General features: G+C 42.0%; 3 protein-coding genes across 5 annotated transcripts; 1 reads left to right on the forward strand and 2 right to left on the reverse strand.

Moving 5' to 3' along the window:
* Positions 1-163: 163 nt before the first annotated feature.
* fam161a (FAM161 centrosomal protein A) lies at positions 164-10139 on the reverse strand. The gene is made up of 7 exons (XM_030720160.1): positions 9881-10139; positions 7905-8173; positions 6391-7614; positions 5893-6060; positions 5511-5610; positions 1092-1231; positions 164-973 (listed from the first exon to the last, which is right to left on the reverse strand). Exons 1-7 carry the CDS (start codon positions 10034-10036, stop codon positions 679-681), a joined length of 2352 nt encoding a protein of 783 aa, XP_030576020.1. The 5' UTR covers positions 10037-10139; the 3' UTR covers positions 164-678.
* Positions 10140-10943: 804 nt separating this feature from the next.
* On the reverse strand, positions 10944-16645 carry cct4 (chaperonin containing TCP1, subunit 4 (delta)). Its single transcript, XM_030720561.1, has 13 exons — positions 16492-16645; positions 15691-15743; positions 15514-15603; positions 15250-15358; positions 14613-14877; positions 14391-14523; positions 14109-14248; positions 13903-13999; positions 13425-13535; positions 13175-13305; positions 12546-12780; positions 11224-11337; positions 10944-11099 (listed from the first exon to the last, which is right to left on the reverse strand). Exons 1-13 carry the CDS (start codon positions 16607-16609, stop codon positions 11085-11087), a joined length of 1611 nt encoding a protein of 536 aa, XP_030576421.1. The 5' UTR covers positions 16610-16645; the 3' UTR covers positions 10944-11084.
* Positions 16646-16693: 48 nt separating this feature from the next.
* On the forward strand, positions 16694-25966 carry pus10 (pseudouridine synthase 10). Of its 3 annotated transcripts, XM_030720282.1 has the most exons (19): positions 16694-16826; positions 17003-17112; positions 18044-18178; positions 19102-19389; positions 19476-19562; positions 19780-19814; positions 19908-20022; positions 20278-20339; positions 20479-20524; positions 20662-20726; positions 20810-20895; positions 20979-21104; positions 21357-21413; positions 21515-21591; positions 24024-24079; positions 24202-24319; positions 24569-24711; positions 24941-25040; positions 25222-25965. In XM_030720282.1, exons 3-19 carry the CDS (start codon positions 18053-18055, stop codon positions 25258-25260), a joined length of 1626 nt encoding a protein of 541 aa, XP_030576142.1. In that variant the 5' UTR covers positions 16694-16826; positions 17003-17112; positions 18044-18052; the 3' UTR covers positions 25261-25965. The 3 variants fall into 3 exon arrangements, with proteins under 3 accessions (XP_030576142.1, XP_030576226.1, XP_030576306.1); XM_030720366.1 differs by lacking the exon at positions 25222-25965 and having other exon boundaries at positions 24569-24728; positions 24880-25009; XM_030720446.1 differs by lacking the exons at positions 16694-16826; positions 17003-17112 and having other exon boundaries at positions 18047-18178; positions 25222-25966.
* The last annotated feature ends 246 nt before the right edge of the window (positions 25967-26212 follow it).

Raw genomic sequence — 26212 nt, forward strand, 5'->3', positions numbered from 1 at the left:
GTAGAAAACAGTGCTTGTATAAATGGGTAAATGCAAATGTGTTGTATAAAGTGCTTTGAGTGCTCAGCTACAGTAGAAAAGTGCTATATAAGAACTAGTCCATTTACCATGTAAAAATAATATAACTATTTGAATATACTACAAACATTCAAACAACATTTTGCTCTTTTTTTTAATTAAGTTTATTTTCAGCCATAGTTTGACTTACTTCAAATTAGCCATTACATATAAAAGTGGCAAAATGTTAACAACCAAAACAGCATATCACACCAATAAATGTGAAGTTAGTACTAATTCAGGACACAGTCCCATCATGATGTAATAGAGTGCTGGAAAAGAACACTGAGACACAAGCTTTTCCTTATATGACCTATGGCTGTGTCTGAAGTTACTCTGTCAAGCATGAAATCGGTGTTTCTGTTATGCTTCCACAGCAAAGCAAAGTAAAATCTTGATCTTAAGTGTGTTGTAATGAAATCCCATAATGCAATCATTCACATCTGTGCAACAAAGCAAAACTGTCACTGTCATGATGCAAAATGGCACTTAAGAAGTATCCAGATTCACAGTTTACTGCTGACTACAAAATGTGTATATACTGTAGAAAACAGTGAGTTGGTGAACAACAGCCAGTCTGTTCCATCCCTTAAAAGTCCAACAATAAGAACCTTTAACTTCTCACTCGATTTGTTCAGGTTTCTCTCTCAGAGTCTTGGTGTCAGCAGCATCTTCGCTGTCTTCTGAGTAATTCTCATGATCATCTGAGTAGTGGTAACTTTCATCAGAGTAGTGGCAATCATCCCTAAAGCAATCCTCATCTGTGTGGTGACTGCTTTGGTGGTTTGATGAGAGCTCGTCACTCTCCTCTTCTGCTCTCCCTCCTTCTGTCTCAGACGGATCATCCGCATCATCGTCCAGGAAGACCTTCCTGTAGCGAACAGGTATGTAACCCAGGTCTGCTTCCTCAAGGTCACTAATTATTAAAAGAACACAACAAACAGAGCACCAACCTCTGATTAATAGAACTATTTTCCCAATTAGGCTAAAAGTATAAAGTACTAAGTATATATGGGTTGTTTGCCAGTGTTTACCCCTCCTTGCTGTCACTGGATGGAGACGCTTTGCGTAAAGTTCCTGATTTGCCTGCTTTGCTGCAGATAAACTCCTCCGTCACGTCACATCCGTGCAGGGTGTTGGTGTAGTGCTTCTCTGCAGCCTGTTTGGCATTCCTCTGTTATTATAGGCACAAATTCAGACAATTAAGAGTAATCAAAGCTGTAATGCAAAGAAAGAAGACTCTGCTTAAAGCACGCAGTAATTTCATCTCTTTGATACACAGTGGTCGGATGTTTTAATCCGTCAACTTTCCTTCAGCAGGCTCGTATCAGCTAGCAGCAGCTCTTATTTAAAAGCAAATTTACCTTACAGCTAAAACGCATTCAGCTACAGAGAAATCAACCATTATCTGTGACAGATTTTTCCCTTTGTGGCTGCCAGCTCCTTTTCCTTTCAGCTGGTCTGTTTAGGGATCACCACAGTGGATCACTCGCCTCCTTCTCACCCTATCCCTAGCATCTGCTTCTCTCTTTCCTACCTTAATTCCTTTCTTTTATCCTATCTTCTTTTCTTCTCTTTCATCCATTTCACTTTTCCTTATTTTCTTTCTCTTCTTCCATTAGTTCCTTCTTTCCAGTTTTCCTTTCCCTATTTACTACATCCCTTTATTCATTTTTTCATCCGTCCTTCTTACTGTTTGTCCATCCTTCCTTTCTTCACTTGGCTCTCTTTAGCCCATTCTTTCCTCCATCCTTACCACCTTCCATCTCATATACAATTCCTCCCAAAAGAATTTGAATGAAATTGATGTTCTTGAATCTGATCAAAACTCAACCATGAGAAAAACGTAAGAAACTTGCTTTGCTCATCAGTTTAACTCCAGAGTCAGTCCATCTCAAATTAACGAGGGCCGTCTTCTCAACCAGCTCAGATTTGCATAAAAATTTTATGGAACAAAATTTGAACACATATAATGAGTGCGGTGAAATTTTAGTTTCATATACGAAATGCTTTTCACAATATACAAAGAGTACCAGACTGGTACTGTATATTTTTTTTGAAAAATGGACTTGATTCACTTTCAGGGCATTTTTTTTTTGGCACATTGAAATATGAGGTAATGTTTGAATATCTCAAAAACTATTAAAGATAAAAGCCTGAAATTGTCTTTGTTAACATCGAAATGAACTAGGATCTGTAATTTGAGACAGATACGTTAAAAATGTCTGCATACTGGCCAGTTAAAATATGAAAAATAAAACAAACAAAACAAAAAACTAACCTGTAAAGTCCCATATTTGAGCACACACTAATAAAACATTCACATTGCAAAAGACAACTAGTGACTATTTCTGAATTGTATATAGTTGAATTTTAAAATACTGTAAAATAAAGTGTGTACAATACTTCTTAGAATATTTTCTGCTCGACCATCTTCAACTTGTCTAAAAACTGTATAGTCCAAAGTTTGAAGATATTTAATATGTTCATATTGCTGTGAAATTTTAACTTTATATATTAAATACTCCCGATCAAGCATAGCATAATGTTGTGTTGGTCCCCCTTTTGCTGCCAATCCAGCCCTGATCCATTGAGGCATGGACTCCATTAGACCCTGAAGGTGTGCTGTGGTATCTGCACCAAGATGTTAGCAACAGATCCTTTAAGTCCTGTAAGCTGTGAGGTGGGGCCTCCATGGATCGAACATGTTTGTCCAGCACATCCCCCAGATGCTCGATTGGATTGAGATCTGGGTAACCTGGAGGCCAAATCAACACCTCAAACTTGTTGTTTTACTTTTCAAACCATTCCTGAACTATTTTTGCTCTGTGGCAGGGCACATTATCCTGCTGAAAGAGGCCGCAGCCATCGGGGAATACCGTTTGGAGAAGCCGTGTAAAACGTTATGCTGCCTGTAACATCGTTCAGCATGACCAGTTTGGTGGTGAGTCAGTGAGGGAGGACGCACAGACCTCTACAGAAGAGGCACAAATCTTAGAAACATGGTGCCTAACCAGATACTTGCTCTGGATGGCATTACCTTGGCCTCCAGTAACACTGAGGAATCTGATAGGATTTGTCCTTCAATGCGCATATTAAACAAATATGTAGGACTGCTTATTTGCATTTGCGCAATATTTCTAAAATTAGAAACATTCTTTCTCAGAGTTTTGCTGACAAGCTAATTCATGCATTTATTACCTCTAGGCTGGACTATTGTAATTCATTATTATCCGGCTGTCCTAAAAGCTCCATGAAAAGCCTTCAGCTGATCCAAAATGCTGCAGCTAGAGTACTGACAGGGACTAGAAGGAGAGAGCAGATTTCTCCCGTACTGGCTTCTCTTCATTGGCTCCCTGTTAAATCTAGAATAGAATTTAAAATTCTTCTCCTCACATACAAGGTCCTGAATAATCAGGCCCCATCTTATCTCAAAGACCTTATAGTCCCATATCACCCCACTAGAGCACTTCACTCAGATCAGGTGACCCCGAACCCTCCCTTAGTTATGCTACAATAGACCTAGGCTGCTGGGGGGGGTCTCCCATGAAGCACTTTTTCATTCACCTCTTTTCACTCTGTTTATACCCCACTCTGCATTTAATCATTAATTATTATTAATCTCTGTCTCTCTTCCACAGTGAGTCTTTTGTCCTGTCTCTCTCCCCTCACCCCCAACTGGTCCCAACAGAGCCTGGTTCTGCTGGAGGGTTCTTCCTGTTAAAAGGGTGTTTTTCCTACTGTCCCCAAGTGTTTGCTCAGAGTTTTGCTTGTTGGGTTTCTCTGTATTACTGTATGCTCTTCACCTTACAATATAAAACTGCTTGAGGCGACTGCTTGTTGTGATTTGGTGCCATATAAATAAAATTGAATTGACTTGAACTGTCCAGGAGCTCAGTGATGCCCTGGTCCAGATCTGGCTTTCTTTTGTTCCTAACTCATTACCCAGTCCATATTAGTGTAGATATCCAGCATGTGTTTTCAAAGTGTTCCTTTTTTTTGAGCACTGTAGTTTTCAAGATATACAGTACCAGTCAAAAGTTTGGACACACTCACCCACTCACTGGTCTTTGTTACTACCAATTTCTGAATAATATATAGTTGAATAAATATGTATGTACAATACTTTTAAATATGAAAAAAATGAATATTTTTATTCAAATTTCCTGCTGGATTGAGCAAATATGACAAGTTGTACCACATAAATAAAAATATCAGTAGATAGTTTAATCTGAAAAGAACAAAATTCTTGCCAGATTATACGCTAATTATAACTTAGAAAATAAATTTGTTAAACATGTGCATATTTTTCATTTTTGAGACCCAATGACTTTGACGAGCCTGATAATTAAAGTTTTAAATTTAAATTTAAAGATACTAAGAGGCATTAAAGACTCAACACGTACCAATGTAAAATGTTTTGCAGATAAAAATACATATAGCAAAACAAGTAAGAGTAATGAAAAAGATAATTTTATGTGAGTGGTCTTGCAAGGCCAAGCTGCTGTGTCCACATGGTGTGATTGGTAGTCTGATGCAAGATGCTAACCCCTAAACCCCTAATCCTAACACCTAACCCAATCCTAATCCTAGTGCCACTACTGCTAGAGCCAAGCAGGGATCAGGCAATCAGTATGCTGACTGTCTGAATGAATGCTGCAAGGGTTGTAATATAAACACACACACACATATATTTTTTAATACCTCGTAATATATTGTAAACGTAACTTGAATTATAAGACCGCTCCAGCACACTACGTAGGTAAGTAGAGAGAATGAAAAATATGAACGTTCAACAAAATAATGAAAAGTACCGTCTGGAAACTCCAGAATTGTGTTCTATTTGGATTAGACTACTGATATTTTTGCATTTGTGGTACAATTTATGATATTTGCTCAATTCAATATACAGACATTTTTTAATGTATCTGTCCCAAGTTACAGATCCTGATGTGAAAATTTCAGGCTTTTATCTTTAATAGTTTTTGAGATGTTCATGTTGCCTCAGATTTCATATATCAAAAAGTATTTGATATATGAAGCTAAAACTTCACGGCAATCCTTATACATGATCAAACTTTGGACCATAAAAGTTTGATGCAAATCGGAGATGGTCGAAGAGAAAATGTTCTAAAAATATGCTGATTTGAGATGGAATGACCCTCCAGGGTTCACATACTTATGAATGGCACTTATGGATGAATAAACCAATGCATTACATTCTGCTCTTTTCCAAGATGACAGCTGCTTGGCTTCTTTCTATGTGCTGTTTCATTAAATTTACAGCTATTTTAAAAAGATATTCCCTTCATTTAAATATTCTATCACATTTTTTTAATCTTTAGATGAGTATATATGGTCATGAAGAAGAGTAATTGTGTGGTAAAAGATGAACGACAGCAAGTTTGTCATGGAGGTGACACGATGTGCCCATGTGGTGCTTACACACTCGCCTGTGCAACTTGCTCCAACAGCAGTGGCCTTCCTTTCACTCTCTCCTGCATTTCTTTGATCTCCTGCTTGTATTCCTTCCTCCGCTGCAGGTCTTGTTTCCTGTGAAGAGAACAGTGCAGTGGATCATCTGTTTCATTAAAGCACACGGGAAATCTTCAGCCTCCAGACTTGCACAATCGTGCACAGAGTATAGGCCCCCATCAGAAAAAGATTTTATAAAATAAGAGTAGTGTATTTTCTCAATTAAATACAAATATAAAACTCACATTTAAGTCTACTGCATGACCATGGGACCTTGCAAGCCAACAAAATAGGCCTATATTGCTTGCAACAGCATGCTCAGAAATGGTTACAGTCACAGGCGTCCTGTTTGCAGCATACCTGAACTCTTGGAGCTTGCTTGGATGAGTCTGTGAAAGAGCTTGGTGGGGGTCGTGGGCCTGGGCACGTTTCAGAACCATCCCCTGAAGCCTCTTCTCCCTTTTCTTCTGCCTTTCCCTCCACTGCTCCTCCTCCTCCTCAGCCTTCTTCCTCTGCTCCAACACCTTTCTACCCAAGGAGATAATTTGGTCACAGCGCCTTGAGGCGTCTGTTGTGATTTGGCACTATATAAATAAAACTACACTGAATTGAAAAGATGGAGGAAAGCTTGTAGGTGCAGGGACTCGGGTAGGGAGGCAGCAGATAGTCAACCTTATGGGTGCAACAACAGCCTATAAAACTGTCTTGAAGTATGTTTGGGGTTATAAGGACTGCTGGGGAAGTTGGGAGAAGGTGTTCCACAATAGAAATAAAAAATGTCTACAACTCTATGTCTACATGGGACATTTCACTGTCTCTAATAAAATGATGGAAGGTTTTGGCGTCCTAAGATGGTACCTCACAGCCTCGTGGCGCTTTTTTGTGGCGTCTGTGACTTTGGCAGGGAGGACCTCCAGGCTACCTGAGAGGGACGAACAGAGGCTTGAGTTTGGCGTCCGAGCTGGCCCGGGGCTAATGTATGGCCAGCGCAGTGCTCGAGGGCTGTTCTGCTCCTTCTTCATGTCGGCAAGGATCCGTTCCCGGTGCGAGGAGATCTGTGATGTCCTCAGCTCAAACGGTTCACACGTAGTTGTAGGCTTCACTTCCTTTCGTTTCTCCAGATGCTTCTGGAAGCGCCTGTAACTGGCGTTGAAATCTGGTACCTCTTTGTTAATCTGCGGCCTGTGTGAGAAGCTGTCATCCCCCCCGACTGCAGCTTTGCCGTCTTTGGCCTTCTTACGTTCACTGAGTCGTCGTGTGAGCATGCTTGGAGGCATGGAAGCACTGTGCAGCATCTCCTGAGCCCTCATCTGTATCTTAATAGACCGATACAGCTGCTCCTCTTTCATCAGCTCCCCTGATGCTGCTGCGTAGACAGACTTTGGCACAGGCTTGGCCTTGAAGGGTTTCACTTTCTCCTGATCAGATGGTTGGAGGTGATGTAGCTGTTTCTGCTCCTTCTTTAGCCGCTCCCTCTCTAGGAAGCTGAACGGCTTCTGGATCATCCGGAGATGCCGGTCTTCTCGCTCTCGCATGGCTCGCCGTCGCTCCTCATTGTGCTCCTGTAGCTCATCGTAAAGTGGGAGGTGAACGTGCGCAGGTACGGGGCTGGCACGGAACTTCTTCTGGCACTCTGTCAGTTCTTCCAGCTGCCGTCGCAGCTCTGCGTTCTCCAGTTCGATCTCCGAGCGCGTCTTTATTCCTCGCTTTCGCCTCTCAGCCTCACGCAGTGTCATCTGGAATGGTTTTGGGACGGTCACTCTATGTTTCCAGTGCTCCTCTTCATCTTTATTCCTCTGTGTCTTCTGTCCTTTTCTTTTTTGTGGTTTATTCTGGTCACTGGTCAGGCTGCGCAGTGAGGAGGACAGGTGGTGATGATAAGGGGACAACTTAAAGTCCTTCCACATATTCTTGATGTGCTCTTTGGGGGAAAACAGCAGGCCTTTCTCCACATCATTGCTGACAGCTTCATCTTCATCTGAAGAGTCTGAATGCCCAGAGACCCATCTGAGTTCAACAGCAGAGTGAGACTTCCTCAAACGACGGCGTGAAGCTGGAGAGCTGGGATGAGCCCACAGAAGCCTAAAGAAAAAAAAAATCATATTCAATATTCACAATTATTCGATTCATTGTCTTGGATTAAAAAAAAGTCAGAGAGCTTTGAAAAATTCCCATAATCCTTTTCTCTACTGAGAAGAGGAGCATGGGTGCAGATTCCCATTTGTATCACTTCACTATTGCTTTATTGTGTTTGTATTTTTAGTGCTGTTCCTAAAATTCTTTATGTTAAAAAAATAATATAATAATAATAGAGACAATACATGAGAACAAATGGTCAGTTGTTTACAGAATATTGAACAAAATCCACCCACCTGTGCCCTCCATCCAGAACTGTCATATCTAAAGGCTCCATGGACTTGAGCTGCAGCTTTTGGCGATACATGCGCTCCAGCTCAGCCATGGTGTGCAGGTGTGCCTTCTTCAGTTCCTCCAGCTTGCTGTAGTACTCCTCGTTGGAGAAGAAGATCTGACTGAGGTCGAGGCGGTCTCCCGGTGCCCCATAGTTGTTCATCATCCACAGGCCTCCGTTCCCAATGTAGTCCTCCTCACAGAAATCAGAGCCTGAGTCCTCATACTCCATCTGAAATAGACACAACAACCTCATACTCCAACTGAACAAAAAGTAGTTTATTTGTCACATACATGCAGTGAAATTCAGTCTCTGTATTTAAACCATCACACATGCAGTATGTAGCACACAGAGCACAGCATGTGGTGCAGGGGGCAGCTAGAAAGCACCTGGGGGGGGTTAAGGGCCTTGCTCAGGGGCCCACAGTAATGCCAGTCCAAGGATTCAAACCTGTGTCCTCTCAGTGATAAACCCTCTTCTTCTCCTCTAGGCCACCACTCCCCCATCAGCAGACAGTTTATATCTAAATATGAAAAGTGACCTATATCCACTGTTCCAGTGGTGGATGCTCATATTAAATGTGACCAAGTTTCAAATAATGAGGTAAGTATATGTATAAGTAATCATGTGAGCCAAAAGCACAGACTTCAAACTGCTGTAAAAGCTCTGTATGTCAGTGAGAGGGGATAGCCTTAACAACACAGCTGCTATGCATATCTTCTGTTTGCAAACGGCAGCCAATCATGACAAAGTTTGTTGAAATGGGTGGCCTAGGATCGAGAGGAGCTAAAACGGCTTCTTTCTGACAGAGGATGAATTGAGGGGCTGCACCAAGGCCCTGTATATGCTAAACAGGTAATATCTGAGCTGTGACTCATGCAAAGCTGCTCATGCCCAAGAATGAAAATATGGAGCTGGAAATGAACAGAATAGGTCCCCTTTAGACAACTTTTTAAAACAATATATGTTTGGACTCACTATATTAATTATGGCATGGAACAAATATACTTGTTATGAAGCTGTCAGACTGATATGTTTTATGCTCTTACATCTTCAAAGATACTGGCTTAACCATCTCTCTGTCAGCACTCCTCCAGGACTAAGTCTATTATGCTGTCTCAGCAGTGACGTTAGCCATATGCTGGAGCACAAAGAGACGACAACACAACCTACATCAGGTGTCTGCCTCCACTGCTTCTGATCTGATTATTAGCTATTTATCAAGAGCTACACTGAAACAACTGCTATCCTTCACGGAAGAACAGCAGTCGATAAATGAGCTCGGGATTATACACTCAATGTGACATCTGGTAATCTAGTCAAGATGGAAGTCCAAAAATAGTGTGCTAAACAAATTAAACAGCTCAAATCCCTTCGACACAGACTGACCTGAAACTGTCAACAGCCTGTCCAGGACCAGATCAGAAACTGTGTGTGGCATGCTTGACAAAGTAAAGTCTGGATTACATGGGAGGAAAAACCCTTAAATCCAAAAGCAGTGTCACAATTCTACTCAATGCAGACAGGTAACGGTGAGCTTTAAAGTACTTTAAACTTATGAAGACAAACTGAATATTTAAAATACAAGGTCTCAAATTATAATATGCTGAAGATCCTGGTATCGGTAAGTGTAAAGGATCCTTAATGAATAAGCGATGTGTCAAGTTTGTCAGATAAATAAATTACATTCATTGCCTTTTTTTAATTATAGCTTAATTACAGTGACTTAGTCTGCATTTTGTCCTCCAGCATGAAGGTAATTCACTTTCTGTGTGGCACAGTACTCCTGGCTGATGCACTGCCTGCTACCTGTAATTACCAGGCTCGTGGTTAGACTTCCGGGCTGATTATTAAGGCATTTTTAAATAAAATGCTGGTATTCTAATTGATATTCGAATTATGTACACGAGCATTAAAACTCAGTAAAGCTGACATTACCTCTTTCTCGTAGTTCCTGTTGTCGATGTCGCCCGTAACCGTGTACGGCAGGACTCTCTCCCGCTCGTATGAAGCTAACGGCGCTTTGGTGTGAGGGTCTACCGGCGTTTTCAAACACGAGGTAACCAGAACGTTTTTCTGGTGGGCATTCGCCATGTCTTTATAAAACCTTTTTTTTTTTTTTAAATAAGTTACAAACTCACTTGCAGCATGTAAGTGAACTCAGCGGAGAATGAACTCACTCTCCATCTGTATCCAGGGAGCGAGTGAGCTCCTTAGCAACAGAGAAGCTTGGTTGGAAGTGACGGAGAGCGGCAGGAAATGAAAAGCCACGGGGTCAATACAAATTAAAAGCATCAGAATTTGATTTGAAATTAAGTAAACAAGCACATGAATACTCTTGTACAGCATATGCGTGAATTACCTTAACATATTTATATTTGTGATATCTATAAACCACAGAGAAATATCCACATCAATGGACATTAAGAGAGAAATGAGGAAATGAATCCTGCAGAAGTTCCCTCAGCAACTCATATTCTGCACTTTCAGTCCACCTGAAATAAATTTCAAGTCTAAAGAACATTGGTTTGAATTTTAAGCACTTTGCAGGTGAGTACTGTTTAATAGTGGTTTAGACATTTGCTTGGCAAGCAAAAGGTCACTGCCAGACACACAAATGTGTCAGGAAGGGCATCAGGTGGACAACTCTGCCAAAGATGCAGAACTACCTGCTGTGGCAACCCCCTGTGACAAAGCAGCTTACTTCACTGGTGAGCACTGCTGTGATGAAGTCAATTACAAAAACTTGTTAGAATACTTTGTGATTATATTGAGACTTATCAGTTCTTACATTGGCCTTTGTTTGTTTTGATTATCTGGTGGAATTTAGTATTCTTAACTGTACTCGAGTGTGTAAGCTTGCTACTCATACATATGGCAGCTACAGGTATCTGCAATGCTTTGATTATACTACAACAGATGCCAAGGGGTCAAGATGTAAAGGTTCAACTTGCTTTAAAAAAAAAAGAAAAAAAACTAAAGAAATCACACAGACAGGAGCTGAGTGTCAAAAAAAAAGCTGTCTTTTATTAAATTATGCAACATAAGAACTACAGCGGAAATCTGAACAAACTGGTGTTAACGTAGTCCTCTGATCCCTCACAGCGTGAGCAGACTTAATGACAGAACTCAATGGACAGACTTATCGGGTGTTGACCTGCAATGAGACAAAGCAAATTTCCACTGGTTTAAATTGGAATCTAATGCACTCAGACTGTGCACAAACCTGAATGCAGTGTAAAATCATTTCACTTAAAAACGTTTGAGACGTTGAGTCTTACCACATCATCAATCTTCAGGATGCTACGGACTGTCTCTGTGGCCAGCGTCAGCGCACTAATGGAGACGAGTAAAGGCTGCACCACCAGCTCCTCGAGGATGTTGGAGATCCCTCCCTGTCACACACAAAGAGAGAGAGTCACCACTAAGTTACTGCAGTCTGCACACTGGGTACAGGAAAACATTCCTCGGGGTGTGTGGTCTGGAGTCTTCTGCAGCATCATGTCAACTTATTATTCTCATCAGTATCTTATGGAATTAGTGTTCATTAAGGCAATTTTCAGAGGTGGGATATAATGAGGTACAAATACTTCGTTACTGTTCTTAAGCAGAATTTTTAGGTATCTGTATTTTACTTGAGTATACATTTTCATAACAGGCTCGTTACTTTGGGCTTAACATATTTATTTCATAATCACTGCACGCCTTCAAACATGGCACTGATTTGAGCTAAAATGTAGGGAACAATAACACATAAAAGACAGACAATCTTATTGGTGTAGCCATCACTGGGGCTTATTGCACACAAAGAGATTAAAAAAAAAGGCAAAATCCTATAAATTATGCGTTATTCATAACAGTATGGTCAGGGGTTGAAGTGTATATAAGTTGTGGTCACAGTGGTTCATCGTCTGGCTAGTGCTACTGAAGAGGGGCATACAGGGAGTAACGTTTTCAAGTTGCAGGTAATTTCAAATGCAATCTGAATTTCAATTCCAACTGCTCAACAAATATCAGTAAACACACAAACTGTATGTGTGCAGTTTGTCACACAGGGTGTCTGCTAGCTAAAAGAGAGAAGTTCACTCAGAGATGGAGAAAGATGTAAGAAAAAAAACAGGAGAGGAAGAAGAGAGGTTAGATTTAAAGGTAACGACTGCTCAGCGACATTTGATAAAACTGGACATTTAAAGCTTACATGTACCGTCCTCATCTTTGAAATCAGATATTGAGTCAGCTGATCACAGCCTGCACACAGGCAATTTTCTGGAGTTCACATTATTATCCCACACTGAGCCACTACAACCATTATTAAGGTTCCTCCACCTGCTGAATCCCACTTTAACCCCTGATTACTCGTTCTTATGTTCAGGTGTGGAGGTTACATCACCCTCTACAATGTAGGCAACAGCAAACGGAGCTCTGTTTTTATTCGCTTGTGTTTTACATTCGGTGAGCGTTCGAGCTCAGTAAATTCATGCAAATTAAGATTGAAATTACTGGTTGTTACTATGTTACTTCATGTAGTATTAATGAAGTAGTAGTATAGTGCTACCTTAAAAAAAAAAAAAAGAAAAAATTTGGGAAAGAAGAGCAGGCTAACCTTGCGGACGTTGATGCCGGCCATCTTGTCTCCCTGTGCGTGTCTGTTGCGGAGCTCTGTAACAGTGGAGATCGGGTTCAGGCCCGCGTTCTCGGCAAGCGTTGATGGGATCACCTCCAGGGCGTCAGCGTACGCCCGCACGCAATAAGCCTCCATGCCACCGAGCGTGCGCGAGTACTCTGCCAGACGCACCGCCAGCTCGATCTCTGGAGCACCGCCTCCAGCAATCAGAGCCCTGAGAGCCACAGGAGACAAGAACACAGAAGCCATCAGATCACATCTTATAACTGACAAATTATGATCAAAATAATGACAGCTGAGAGGTAAATTCAAACAGAATTAGTGGATTTTTCTTCATATTTATTGTTCTGAAAACAATGTATGTGTGAATGCTCTCCATCCAAATTGCTGAAGCAACTTGTAGTGAATAACTGGTGAGCTTTCCTAAATACTGTTCCTCTGTTTGTTACGCTCCTGCAGGATGAGCCAGTGCAGGAGCGCCTTTGTCAGAGGGCACGCGTCATAAAGAGAAGAGATGTACTTGAAGAGTTTATCTTTGTGATGTGAAGCAGTGTCCAGCATTTCACGCTTTATCGAGAATTTTTCTGACCATGAAATGACTGACTGACCTTTTCTTGACCAGGCAGCGGATGACACACAGGGCATCATGGATGGAGCGCTCTGCCTCCTCGATCACAAGCTTGTTGGAACCCCGCACCACGATGCTCACCGTCTTCCCTGGGCTGGTGCAGCCTGTAATCTACAACCAGTGACACGCGAGGCACAGAGTCATTTCATTTTCTCCTCAGCTGCAAGTGAGACATTACATGTCCTTTAACTTGAAATGCATTTTAGGATAAACTGAGACTCAGTCTGTACCTTCACTAGTTTGCCGGACCCGTCCAGGCTGACTTCCTCTGCTAACTCTGCTGTGCCAAGCATCTCTGGAGTGAAGTGGTCAATGTGGGCGATGGGCTTGGTGCCAATAGTCTAAAAGAGGGGTAGAGGCTTCACTTTACTTTAGTGTTACACAGCAGTTAGTAGTGCTCATAAAGCAATGTAAAACAGATGGTAAAGATAAAGGTGCAGGTCATCAGAACTAAATATTTGCTCACAAGTGTCCAAATCTGGTTAACTGATGATTAGATGATCATAAAATATTGTGCAGTTTGTTTTTTAAGTCCTTAAAGACACTTTCTTTTTGTTTCCTATCAGCTGGCTGATTTTATCAAAGCCAAACATAATGTGACAGCATTGTTGTGTGGGATATGGTCTACTCGTTCAGGACATGAACAGACAAAGTGCTGCAGTCCTCTGTGAAAAACAGAGCAGCTCTGGTTGATTTGATAACGCTCACCTTGCAGATGAACTCAATGTCCTCCCTCTCGATGTCCTTCACCACCATGATCTTCATTTTGTTGAGGAAGTGCAGGGCGAGGTCGCTCAGAGCATCTCTGTCACAGGACATTTTGTTGTTAGTATAACAGACATTTACCATGTCAGAAAAAGACTAAAGTGGATCCCGGCATGCTCTTGTTGTTCCTTCGCTGTGCGCTTGCATACCTGAGGATGGATTTCTGGATGAGCAGCACGTTGCAGCCAGCCTTTTTAATCTGTTTCACCAAGTTCAGGATGTAAGCGCGCTCCTCCCGCAGCACGCGGTCCATTTGGGCATAGTCTGACACCACGATCTGGTTGTCCATCTACATCGAAAACCCCACAGCAGGTCAGGAGAAAACAGGATCAGGCCAGCAATTATCAATCCACAGAGAGTTTAAAGCTAAACTGTTTAAGAAAAAGGCAGAAAGGGGTTTCCTCTCAGCAGACATTCATCAGGCGACTCACATCAGTTTTGGGAGGGGACAGACAGAATTGGATGAGGCCAATTTTGGCCTTCTCCACCCGGGTCACACCAGTGTTGGCAACTCTCTGGGTCAGCACCAGGCCTTCCACTAGCTCACAGTCATCAATGGTCCCTCTGAACATACAACACAAACGTGACTGAGTCCAGCAAAAATCTGAAGAAATTACTGAAGTAAAGGGCGGGGTGGGGTGGGGGGTACTCACCCAAGCTTCTTGATGATTTTGATATCTTGTAGGTCGACGCTGGTGGCTGTGGCCGGGTCGATGACTCGCATAACGGCATCCACGCTCATGGGTGCAAGCAGGCTGGAATACTGTGACACCACCTTGGAGCACAGTGACGTGGTGGCGCTGTTGAGCAGGGTCTCGCGATCACTCAGCTGCACAGGCTGGCTCATGGCCGTCAGCACCTCTACGCCCTTATCGACTGCCTTTTGGAACGACTCCGAAATGATGGTGGGATGGATACCTGACCAGCGGGACGGCTCATTAAAGGGGCTCGATTGCATTTATTTCAAACTTCATATTTTTATGCTTGAACTTGGTGCAGCTCCTAAGTTCATCAACTGTCAAGCCTTGCTAAGGGAGACAATCTGACACTGGAAAGCCTAATTGAGACATCCTGTGCATCTTTTTAACATGCAAACATTTCTATGCGCTCTACCTCCAGTGTGTGAATTAAAAATGCACATTAAAAACAAGCAACTAATCCTATTGTCCAAATTTTCGTATAATTTCCTAATAAATCTGCTCAACTTTCAGTGTTTTCCACTGATCCTCCACTAAAAAAACATAAATATGGCACCATTTCTTTGATATTTTAGTCCCCTGAAGTGCTCACCTTTCTGCAGTAGTTTGGAGCAGGCATCCAGCAGCGCTCCAGCTATCACCACCACAGAGGTGGTGCCATCACCAGCCTCAATGTCCTGGGCTTTGGACAGTTCCACGAGCTGAAACACATGCGTTTCAGCCCACGAGTTAATATTAGAATTAACAACAGTGTTTAGTGTAAATTGTTGAAGGAAAATGGTAATGCAACTTAAAATTTTCCTTAGAAAAGGTCAGTTTTAGTTGCCAAGCTTTTGTGTAGCCTGATGCAACATACCATTTTGGCAGCTGGGTGGAGCACCTGCATCTGCTTCAGGATGGTGGCCCCATCATTGGTAATGGTTACGTCACCTTTCTCATCCTGGATCTGAAACAAAAAAATAACCACTGCTTGGATACGGGTGTGATGGAGGAGCTGGGTAAAGTCAGCCTAAAGTCAAATCTGGTCACTGACCATTTTGTCCATGCCTTTGGGGCCCAGGCTTGTTCTGATGGCATCTGCAACAGCTGTCAAACGAGAAGGAGATGGGTGAGAATGATGGCAATAACCAACTTGGCTTGTCTTGCGGTTTAAAGGGCAAGAGAGTGAGGCCTAATATTCAAGAGTCCTCGTGGTATTCACAGCCTATTCATGTTTGTGAACTAATTACAAAAACTCCATAGCAAGATCATATTAATATAACAGGAAACCCTACTTTGTTCATTAAAAGGGATCTTACTGAAAACTATAAAAATGTGGAATGGCTAGCTCAGCTCAACAGTTCAGTACGTGCTGTAGTGTGCAACATTACAACCCACCAACCAGCTAATGCTGAGATTGTGTTGAGTCATTAGCATCCTGCAGCAAGTGCTCAGCAAACGGCTGTTTTCTTTCTGGCTTATTTTAAATTACATTACTATTATTATTATTATTATTTAATTTATGTATAAATATTGCTGTTTTTAACTATTTTGGAAAAGCTTTTACTAAAGCAACAGAAGCTTTCATAATGATGCATTCATCTATGGCTAAAGATGCGGGATTCTTGTATACTATTTAGTGACATTATCTGCTGTAGTCACTGTGTTTTATATTTCTATGGCAGAGAAACGCCATTAACCCATGGATATACTGATTCGGACCAGATGGAAGGTATCCACATCCGCAGGACCAGAAATAACGGTGCCCAGCCTGGAGCACAAACATTGAGCTGCAAGAGCAGACGCTGAGTCCTATATTTATTGTTTATGTTTGCCTATGAGTATATTTGCCTACCCTTGGCAGCAGAGATGTTACTGAAGCGAATCTGGGCCGGTTTGTCGCGGTCCACATACGCCCCTCCTTTGTTTTTGCCCCCGCTGGAAGCTTTCGGTGCCGCCATCGCTTCGGGCATCTTGACTTTATAATCGATGGAAAATGTTAAGAGGAGTCTTCAGAGTGGGACTAATGAACCCCGGAGCTGAAACCCAGTGATTCGGCTTCGGATGGACTCAGATTGAAGAGTCGGCACCAGCTCCCTGTTTAGAAGCTTCCAGAGCACCGGCTGCTGCGGGAAGAAGAAGGACCCGGCTGTCAAACTACCCGGCGCTTGGAGATGACGTCTTCAGACAGTAAGAGTCGATTGAGAGAGATGACAGAATTAATTTATTATGTTTTGCTGTGATACAAAGCAACATTTTTGTCCATGGCATATAAAAACATTAGCTCTTACAGATGAACCAAAGTTTAGACTTTGCCTTGCTGCAAAGGCCTAAATTCTATCCTGACGCTCTCCTCGTTCGATTAGTTGTGTCTGTTAGGGCAGAGACTGCAGGAAAAGGACCCTCTACAGACGAACATGCCTTACGAATAATTGAACACAGTTACTGAATTCACAATAAACCACTTCCCTGTCAGGTAAGTTTAATTTTCGTGTCACCCATAAGCAAACTGTACATTATTAAAACTTATTAGCTACCTTAGCGTAGCAGCTATCATAATATAGAAGTCAGTCGTGCTTGAGCGGCGACTGTTGGATTACACAGGTGTGTTTAAGATGATGATTAGCTACAACAGTCGTTTTGTTTGTGTGTGTCTTCCGTTGGCACAAAAGAGTTAATAGTTTATGGTTAGCATTACAGTGTTTTGTTTTGTTTTTTGCAAAGTTGTCTGTGATTCTAAATTAGTCGCTGATACGAGGTCGATAAAGTGCTTAAAGTGTACTGCAGGAATATATGGTTAACTGATCCTTAGCCATCTGAGTGGTGACTGAATCTAGAATGTGCTATATAAATCCCAGGCCATTTCCACAATTGATCAGATCAGATTTTATAAAACAAAAAAAAAAAAATCAATTCAGAAATCTTAATATCGAAGAAATCACGAAACCTTTCTTGCAGCTATCTTGATAAATGCAGTCAATTGATTAATCTCCTCACCATCTGAACTTGGATTCAGTCTTTCTATACTGTAACCATTCAATGGTTTTTGATGAAACTGGTTTACCATTTTGCCTGCAACATAAAGATAATGGAGTGTCCATAACTTGGTGTGTCTCCCATTTATTGCTATCTGTTTTTACTAAGAAGAAAGAAGATACTTTTGGTTGCTCCCTTATTCACATGGGGTCACCAAAGTAGGTAGTTCTGCATGTTTGATTTATGCCTGAAGCCCTTCCTGACACAACCCAAAGGGATTTGTCTCCTCCCGGGATCATACTGGGCATCTTTTGCTTGTTAGGTGTCATGTGTCTTTAGTAGAGGTAGTTAATACTTGTGAGATTTTAAAACAGAACAGGCTGTTATCAGAAGTTCATCATGCCTCAATGTTAGTGGTTCTCGTCCTGCAGGCTGCAGTCATGCTGCCGCTGAAGGAGAAGGATAAACCCATCATCCAGAAGTTGCTGGCTGCTGGCTGCTGCGCTCGCTGTGTCCTCAGATTCTGTTGTGTTAGTGTGCAAGCCGCCTACCGACAGCCACCAGAGGTGGGGCTCATGCTGCACAGGACACTTTGACACTACAATTTAATCATTATTTTGTTTTAAAATTTGTACTGGTTTTGTTTGTATCATAGTTTCTACAGACAGTTACAAATACGCAAGAGAACTAGATTGTGTAGAGTTATCCTCTTGTTTGGGGGGGTGTACTGTCATACTCCTTTGGTAAGTATACTGCTTAAATCAGAGTCTGGGGGAGGCATATCCATGGAGGGAAGCACAGACCTCTACAGGCTAGGTAACGGCACCCTGACTGCCATCAGGTATCAGGATGAAATCCTTGGACCCACTGTCAGACCCTACACTGGTGCAGTGGGTCCTGAGATCCTCCTGGAGCATGACAGTGTCCGGCCTCATGTGGTGAGAGTATGCAGGCAGTTCCTGGAGGATGAAGGAATTGATACCATTGACTGTCCCCCACAGTCACCTGGCCTAAATCCAATAGAACACCTCTGGGACATTATGGTTTGGTCCATCAGACTCTACCAGGTTGCACCACAAACTGTCCAGGGTCTCAGTGATGCCCTGGTCCGGATCTGGGAGGAGATCACCCAGGACACCATCCATCATCTCAGTAGGAGCCCCAACTCTGTCAGGCATACATATAAGTATGTGGGGGCCACACAATCTACTGAGGACCATTTTGAGTTGCTGCAGTGAAATTTCAGTCAAAATGTTCCAGCCTGCTGCATCATTTTTTCACTTTGATTTTTGGGGTGTCTTTTTTTCAGCCTCTGTAGGCTCATTAAATAATGCGGCTCCTTTCATTCCTAACACATTACCCAGTCCATATCTGTATAGATATCCAGCATGATTTTTTCCCTATTGAGATCTGAAGTGTTTTCAAAGTGTTTAATATTTTTGAGCAGTGTACAACTCCTAAAACTCCTAATTACATTTTCTTTACACAGGAAACACTTAAAGAACTTCAAGCTTTCATCAAGAATGTAGAAAATGGTAAATGTCAGGATTCAGTAGGTCAAGACTCCACCGATGAAAACAAGTCCCAAGATACAGCAGCATCACAAGCACCTGAAGACCCTCCCAATAAAAGAGCTAAACTGGAGCCCAGTATGGCTGGTGCTGAACCAGAGGAAGAGGCAGCCACGGCGGTCAGACTAGAGGATGGGAACGCACATGTGTGTGTGGTATGTTTGGGAATCCTGCAGGAGCTGTGCGGATCGATCCAGGCTTTAAAGGTGTGTGTGCTGGACGATATTTACTGTTTTCATTCACATCGCAGTCGGTGTTGGATCACACTGCTGTTTCTGGTGTGTTTTCACAGATAGCAGAAACAGTGAAGGCAGGAAACTATGAGTTTGATACACTGGTGCTGTCTTTGTCTCTGCCGGCTCAGCTCTGCGTCCGTGAGGTTAGTGTGTGTGTTTAATAAGGTCGCATGAATAAATTGTGTGTGTGTGTGTACAGAGTTTTTTTTTTCTTATAACAGAATTCTAACCTTTATAACCTTAAGTAAGTTCAGCTTATATTTTCCTGGCATCCATTTACATTTTCACTGCAGTTATTTCTGTGCTTCATTAGGATTCTTTACCTCTGTAAAAGGTCTCACTGCTGTTTTAAACCCGCAGCATTCCTGTTGGCTCCATGTGAAGAAAGAAGTGAGGTGAAGTGTTTGTTTTTACTCCTACATTTTGAACATCAGCAGGTGTGTAGTCCCGAATCACATGGAATCAGACGTTTAATTTAATATTTTCAGAGAAAAGGGCTTAGTGCTCAACAAGGATGATGTCATCCAGGTCAAGGAGGCCTTCAAGTGGATCATGCAGGGCATGGTTGCCAAGGAGCTGGGGGGCGTTGCTGTGGTTACTAAGGTCAGCTGCACCCAACTGTGAAATTTCAGGCAAAATAAATTGTTTTATATTGTTCGGAATAATTTTGCAATTTAAAAAAAATGAATTTGAACTTGTCACGGAGTGCAACTAGAGCTTTTACTGCCTTGCTCAAGATCACAATGAGTGAAGAAATCATAAAGAGGTCATTTCAGCTTCTAGTTTTGTAGCAAGCGTACATATTTAGATTTCCATTAAGTGACACGGAGCTGACATCGGCTGTTTCTGTGTTTTCAGAGCCCGTTCGAGGTCAGCTTGGAGTTCACTCACTCAGAGACGGAGCCTGACTGCCACTTCCTGTGAGTCCTAAACTCTCTTAAAAATCACATTAAAGCACTAAAACAGCTCTTCCTGAGTTTGTAAAGGTTTTTTCAGATTAAAACAGGAATAAGATGGGCTCTGAGCTTTAGGATTGATGTGCTTCTGCCCTTTTTATAGAGCCACAGCATGTCCTGACTGCTTCAGACCCACCAAGAACAAACAGGTGAGGAAGCAGAGTGAGGTTATAATGTCTTTCAAAGTAATCAGGACTAAGTTTTCCTTAGATTGTCTTTATATTACATATACAGTCCAGTGTGTTGGCTCTTGTACTCGGTGTGAATCTGGATCTTCTCTCTGCAGTCTGTGTTTACTCGGATGGCGGTGGTCAAAGCTCTGGAAAAGATACCTGATGCCAAATTTCTGAAGTAAGGATCACCTTCATCTTTAAAGAGTAACAAGTTCATATGGAATGATTTTAAAACATATCTTTTCTTCCGCCCTCCCCGAGGCACTACCCGTGTCCTCCGAGACAGCCGAGCAGCAGTTGCAGCCCTCGGGAGGTCCAGTGTCTCCATGTGTCTGTCTTTGTGGCAGGTAATGTAGGACATTAGGAACATCTTTGTTGTCTAAGACTGATAGCATAATAAATAACAATGAGTTCTCCTCCTGATGTTCAGGGAGATACAACAAATTCTGTCGCAGTCTGCCTCAGACTCCCTGGGTGATCGACGGAGAAAGGAGGATGGAGTCCTCGGTGGAAGAGCTGATCGCGGCGCCCATCCTGTCTGCCTTCAGAGCTGACGGTGAGACTGCCTTGAAATTATAGTTTAAATGAAGTGAGGCATCATTTTAAGCCAAGTAACTGTATACAAAGAACAAAAAGAAATCAAATTCATATTATATGTGAGCTGCCTTTACTTTTAAAACACCACGTAGGTTGCCAGACGTTTTCTGTGAGCAGCTCTGATAATCACTGTGTGGTAACTTTGATTTTTACTCTGCACACGACGCAGACGTGTAGAATAAAATAATGATCTCTGTTTTGGGGGTTGCAGGTTTCAATTTCTCTTCCTCTGGCAGAGAAGATGTGGATGTCAGGACTCTTGGGAATGGTAAGATTTTCGAAATTGTGATTTTTTTTTAACAGATTTTGTCAGTTTTGAAGATGAAATGAAGTCCACGCTTCTGTCGTCCTTTCGGTTCGATTTGGCAGGACGTCCATTCGCGATGGAGCTGCTGAATCCTCACAAATCCAGATTCAGCAAAGTGCAAATGAAGCAGCTGCAGGAGGTACTGATGTTTCCTTTTACTCCATCCGTTGTTCTGCTGTTACTTAGTGGCTGACTAAAATCTCTCAGCAGCAAAATATGATTTTGCCTCTTAGGCTTCTCTCTCCTCATGACTACATCATTGTAACGCAAAATGTTTTGCCTTTGTAAAACAGTTATTTTCTGTAATTGTTTGTCACTTTGTAAAACTGATTTAGTCCCTGCAAATATGTTTCTTTCATGCTTTTGATTTGAAATATGTTGAAAAGTTATATATAAACAAGATTAGACTTAATTACCTATTTATTTTTTATTCAGAGCGTAAACTGTATACAAAAGAAGGATGTAGTCCCCGTCAGCCAAGACTCAACATGAGCTTCTTTGGATGCTGTCGTGTTAGTTTTTGGAGCCAGTAGTGACAAAGTTTGGTTGAGCATCATCAGATAATGCTTTTTCATATGACCCTCTAATTAATGCTAACCTATACTGCCAAAAGTATTCGCTCGTCTGCCTTCACACACACAATTACTTGAGTGAATCCCATTCTTAACCCAGAGGGTTTAATATGATGCTGACCCACTCTCTTCAGCTATAACAGCTTCAACTCTTTCCACAAGGTTTAGGAGTGTATTTATGGGAATTTTTGACCATAATCCCCCCTCCACCAGACTTTACACTTGGCGCAATGCACTCATACAAGTACCGTTCCCCTGGCAACTGCCAAACCCAGACTCATGGTAATGTTTCTGTGGATTACCTGAGTCCAGTGGTGGCAGACTTTACTCCACTCCATCCAACGCTTTGTACTGTGCTTGGTGATGTGAGGCTTGGATGCAGCTGCTCGGCCATTGAAACTCATTCCATGAAGCGCTCTACTCACTGTTCTTGAGCTGATCTGGAGGCCACATGAAGTTTGGAGGTCTGTAGCGATTGACTCTGCAGAAAGTTGGTGACATCTGTGCACTATTCACCTCAGCATCTGCTGACTCCGCTCTGTCATTTAACGTGTCCTACCACTTCATGGCTGAGTTGCTGTCGTTCCCAATCACTTCCACTTTGTTATGATCCCACTAACAGCTGACTGTGGAATATTTAGTAGTGAGGAAATTTCACAGCTGGACTTGTTGCTATACATGGAAGCAAAAACAATTTTTTAGTAGCAGGGTGTAAATTTGGGTATTTTAACATGGGGACACAAACAGCTTCAAGAGGCAGTTTGTGAATTTGAAGGGTTTTTTTTGTAATTCTGCATCAGCCCCAGAAAAATGCTTGATTGTTGTTGCTGTAGACTGAAAACATTTGGGTTTGACATTAAAAGATGAATCTGAGACAAAAGATCAACATCTCAGCTTTTATTTCCAGGTATTTACACCTGGATCTGATACTCAGGTCAGTAAATAGCACCTTTGGACTGAATCCACCTGAATCCAAGTATTGGAACATGTGACTGACAGGTGTGTTTTGTTGCCCAGATGTATCCTGTTACACTGATTATTCAATCAACAAATAGTGCTAAATGTCTGCGATGAGTTTCAGATTTGGGTTGTGCCTGTGCAGACTGTGCAGTTATAGTTAGAGGAGGAACCAACATGAAACCAGAGAGCTGTCTGTGGGTGGAAACAAGCAGCTGTGAAGCTGACAGAAGATGGAAAATCAATCAGAGCCATTACACAAACATCAGCCATAACCAGTACAAATGTTTGGAACGTCCTGAAGGAGAAAGTCGTCACTGCTGTTCTGAGTAACAGATGTGGAACAGGTAGACTGCAGCAGCTGATGACAGAAACATTGTAATTGCTGTAAAGACCCTAAAACAGCTGTTAGTGACATCAGCAACAACCTCCAGAGGGCAGGAGTGAAGGGACCACAATCTACTGTTCACAGAAGACTTCATGGACTAAAGCACAGAAGCTTCACCAGAAGATCCAAACCACAAATTAGCAAGAAGAGGAAGAGGAAGGCCAGGCTGGAATTTACCAAGAAGTTCAGAGAGCAGCCTCAGGAATTCTGGGACAAAGTTTTATGGACCGACGAGACAAAGATGAACTGTTACCAAGGTGATGGAAAGGCTGTGAAACTCATCTGCGAAACACAGTGGAGGTGATGTCATGGTTTGGGCTTGGATGGTTTCTTCTGGGGACCCCCACCACCACCCCCACAAAACAAACAAAACAAAACGAACAAAAAACCCCAAAACAAAAACAAAAGAACACAAAAGAATAATGCAAAAGTTTAGTGATGTCAGTGGGTCACAGGCTTGATGCAGTTGTGTATCAGATCCAGGGTAAATACCTGAGATGTTGTTCTTTTGTCTTAGGTTCTTTTTCAAATCCAGATGTTTTGAGTCAGCAATAAAAGGACCGACCTCACTGTTCCAGTACTGTTGGAGGGGAGTGTCCATTCACTGATCCACAGACTTCAGACCTACTAACACCGTTTGTGTTTTGTTCTTAGACCATTAACGAGTCTTCAGACAAAATCAAAGTGAGAGACCTGCAGATTGTTACCAGGTGAGAAAATATGACTGTGAAATTACACTGAACTAAAACTGTCTTTGTACAGTGAAACGTCCAAAGACTAGTAACAACACAGTACACCATATTGTGCATGTTTGCTGTGTGTTAAACGGCAGAGAGGCCATGGGTCGGATGAAGGAGGGAGAGGAGGAGAAAACCAAGTCATACACAGCTCTTGTGTGGACCCAGAAAACCATCCAGAGAGAAGACATCTCCTTTATTGACAACATAAAGGTCCAGAGTTTACGGGCATTTTTCAATATTTGATGTACAGTATTTGACTTATTACACTGCAACAAATTATCAGTTATTAGAAATGGAAAAAGGCAACTAGCATTGATTATATTCCAAATTGAGCAGTATTATGTATTTTATTAAATTTGGAATTTTCAAACTGAATGTTTATTCATTAACTGATCAACATGAATGTTTCAGCACTCTAAAGTCAGGAATCAGTAGCGTGACTGTTTTGTGTCACATCAGGATCTGACTCTGAACCAGAAGACCCCTTTGAGGGTTTTGCACCGGCGGGCGCTGGCTGTCCGACAGCGAACCATCCACAGCATGAGCACCCGCTTCCTGGACTCTCATCATTTCTACCTCGGACTGAAGACGCAGGCCGGGACGTATCCTCCCTTTAAATGTGTGTTTAAACGATAATGTTCCACCAATCAGTCGGTCCTTCACTAAGAGAACATCCCATGTGATGAGCTCATTACATCAGGTGCATGTAGTTCACATCACTCTAAATGGAGGACAAAGTTTATTTATGTCTGTCTTTTGTTGTCCTTTAGACTGAATTTAAGCTGAATACTGCAGTGAGACAAAAAAAGCTCCTTAACGCTCCGCCTACAGTTACATCAAAGAGTTTGTCCACGGAGACTTTGGCCGAACAAACCCGAACCTGTGCCAGCTGCTCAAGACGGACACAGACATCCTGGAACTGGATGTGGAGGTGGGAGAAACGTCATATTGTGTATCATATAGAATATGGCTACTTCCACTGCCCTGAAATATAGACATAAAACCAATTCTGGGGCTGACAGTCTGTTAAAGGGCTGCTCTTGAAGTTTGATTGTTCACGTTGGCATTCTGTAAATGAACTCTGATAATGTGACCCGTGTTTCCCGCCTCAGTCTGTGGATGTGGACTGGCCTCCCCCTGTACCAGAGTGAATGTTGCCCTGCCACGCAAACGCTGCTCGTCCCGTTTCTGAGAGGGTTCGGATCAAACTGGCTCCGCCTGCTGCTGCTTTTCTCTCGGAGCACGACGCTGAACCATCAAACAGCCTCTGACAGTTTGTGGTGGAAACCACGAGTGTGTTTGGTGGGGAAGAAAACACAGATTATAGCCACGCGGCCCTGTTGGGTGGCTGGTCAGCTGGATTTTTATTTTCATCTTTACATCACCCACCGTGGATCTTGAGTTGGAAGTAATTTAATAATAAATAATAGTGACCTTGTTCTGTTTTGAATTTTTTTTTTTCCTTTTCAGAGCCAGGACTCTTTTTTTTTTTTTTTTAATTCTGTTTACTACCAACAGAACACAAAAAAGTAGTTTGTACATAAAGATAAAAACTTTGGTTTCCACTGACTGTAGTTTTATTCTCGACGGTATTATTTAAGTGTTCCCTTCATTTTTAGAGCAGCATATTTTAGTTTATACTGACAAAGCTGCTCCATAATCTTTCAAGTAAAAACCTGAAGCCAAAGATTATCTGCAGTGCCTGAAAGCGATTCTTTGCTGCATTACATGAGAAATGTTTTTGTAAAACCAAAGTGTCTAATATTTTCACAGCCAACTACAAGATTTATTGAAAGTAAAATTGTTACATTGTTACAACCTTCTCAAACCCAAATCATTGTGATCCTGTGCATCAATAAACCAGCTGGCATTGTGTGCACCATCAACAGTAACAGCATCAAGTTTTCAGAACGATTTTTATACCGAAATTAGCAGAGAAAAATTAGAAAATAGTGCCAGTTTAAAAGACGAATTTCTGCAATGTACATAACTGGATGTTGAGCTCTGAAAGTATGCATGTAGTGGTATTAATTTCATGGATAAATGATAAATCTGAATAGGCTTTATTTTGCAAGGTAAAGACCCTACAATTTTAGAGAAATG

This window comes from Archocentrus centrarchus, chromosome 1, assembly GCF_007364275.1.
Source record: "Archocentrus centrarchus isolate MPI-CPG fArcCen1 chromosome 1, fArcCen1, whole genome shotgun sequence".
Classification (NCBI taxonomy): domain Eukaryota; kingdom Metazoa; phylum Chordata; class Actinopteri; order Cichliformes; family Cichlidae; genus Archocentrus; species Archocentrus centrarchus.

What these genes read in the sequence shown, in the direction of transcription:
- pus10 (XM_030720282.1), top strand. Translation starts at nt 18,053, where the DNA reads ATGCTGCCGCTGAAGGAGAAGGATAAACCCATCATCCAGAAGTTGCTG. An exon ending in GACCCACCAAGAACAAACAG is followed by an intron (nt 20,525 to 20,661) that starts GTGAGGAAGCAG and finishes TTCTCTCTGCAG; the next exon opens with TCTGTGTTTACTCGGATGGC. An exon ending in GACCTGCAGATTGTTACCAG is followed by an intron (nt 24,080 to 24,201) that starts GTGAGAAAATAT and finishes GTTAAACGGCAG; the next exon opens with AGAGGCCATGGGTCGGATGA.
- fam161a (XM_030720160.1), bottom strand. Translation starts at nt 10,036, where the DNA reads ATGGCGAATGCCCACCAGAAAAACGTTCTGGTTACCTCGTGTTTGAAA. An exon ending in AAGCGCCACGAGGCTGTGAG is followed by an intron (nt 6,061 to 6,390) that starts GTACCATCTTAG and finishes CTCCTTGGGTAG; the next exon opens with AAAGGTGTTGGAGCAGAGGA. An exon ending in AGCAAGCTCCAAGAGTTCAG is followed by an intron (nt 5,611 to 5,892) that starts GTATGCTGCAAA and finishes TTCTCTTCACAG; the next exon opens with GAAACAAGACCTGCAGCGGA.
- cct4 (XM_030720561.1), bottom strand. Translation starts at nt 16,609, where the DNA reads ATGCCCGAAGCGATGGCGGCACCGAAAGCTTCCAGCGGGGGCAAAAAC. An exon ending in AAAATCATCAAGAAGCTTGG is followed by an intron (nt 14,524 to 14,612) that starts GTGAGTACCCCC and finishes TTGTATGTTCAG; the next exon opens with AGGGACCATTGATGACTGTG. An exon ending in TGTCCCCTCCCAAAACTGAT is followed by an intron (nt 14,249 to 14,390) that starts GTGAGTCGCCTG and finishes TTTTCGATGTAG; the next exon opens with ATGGACAACCAGATCGTGGT.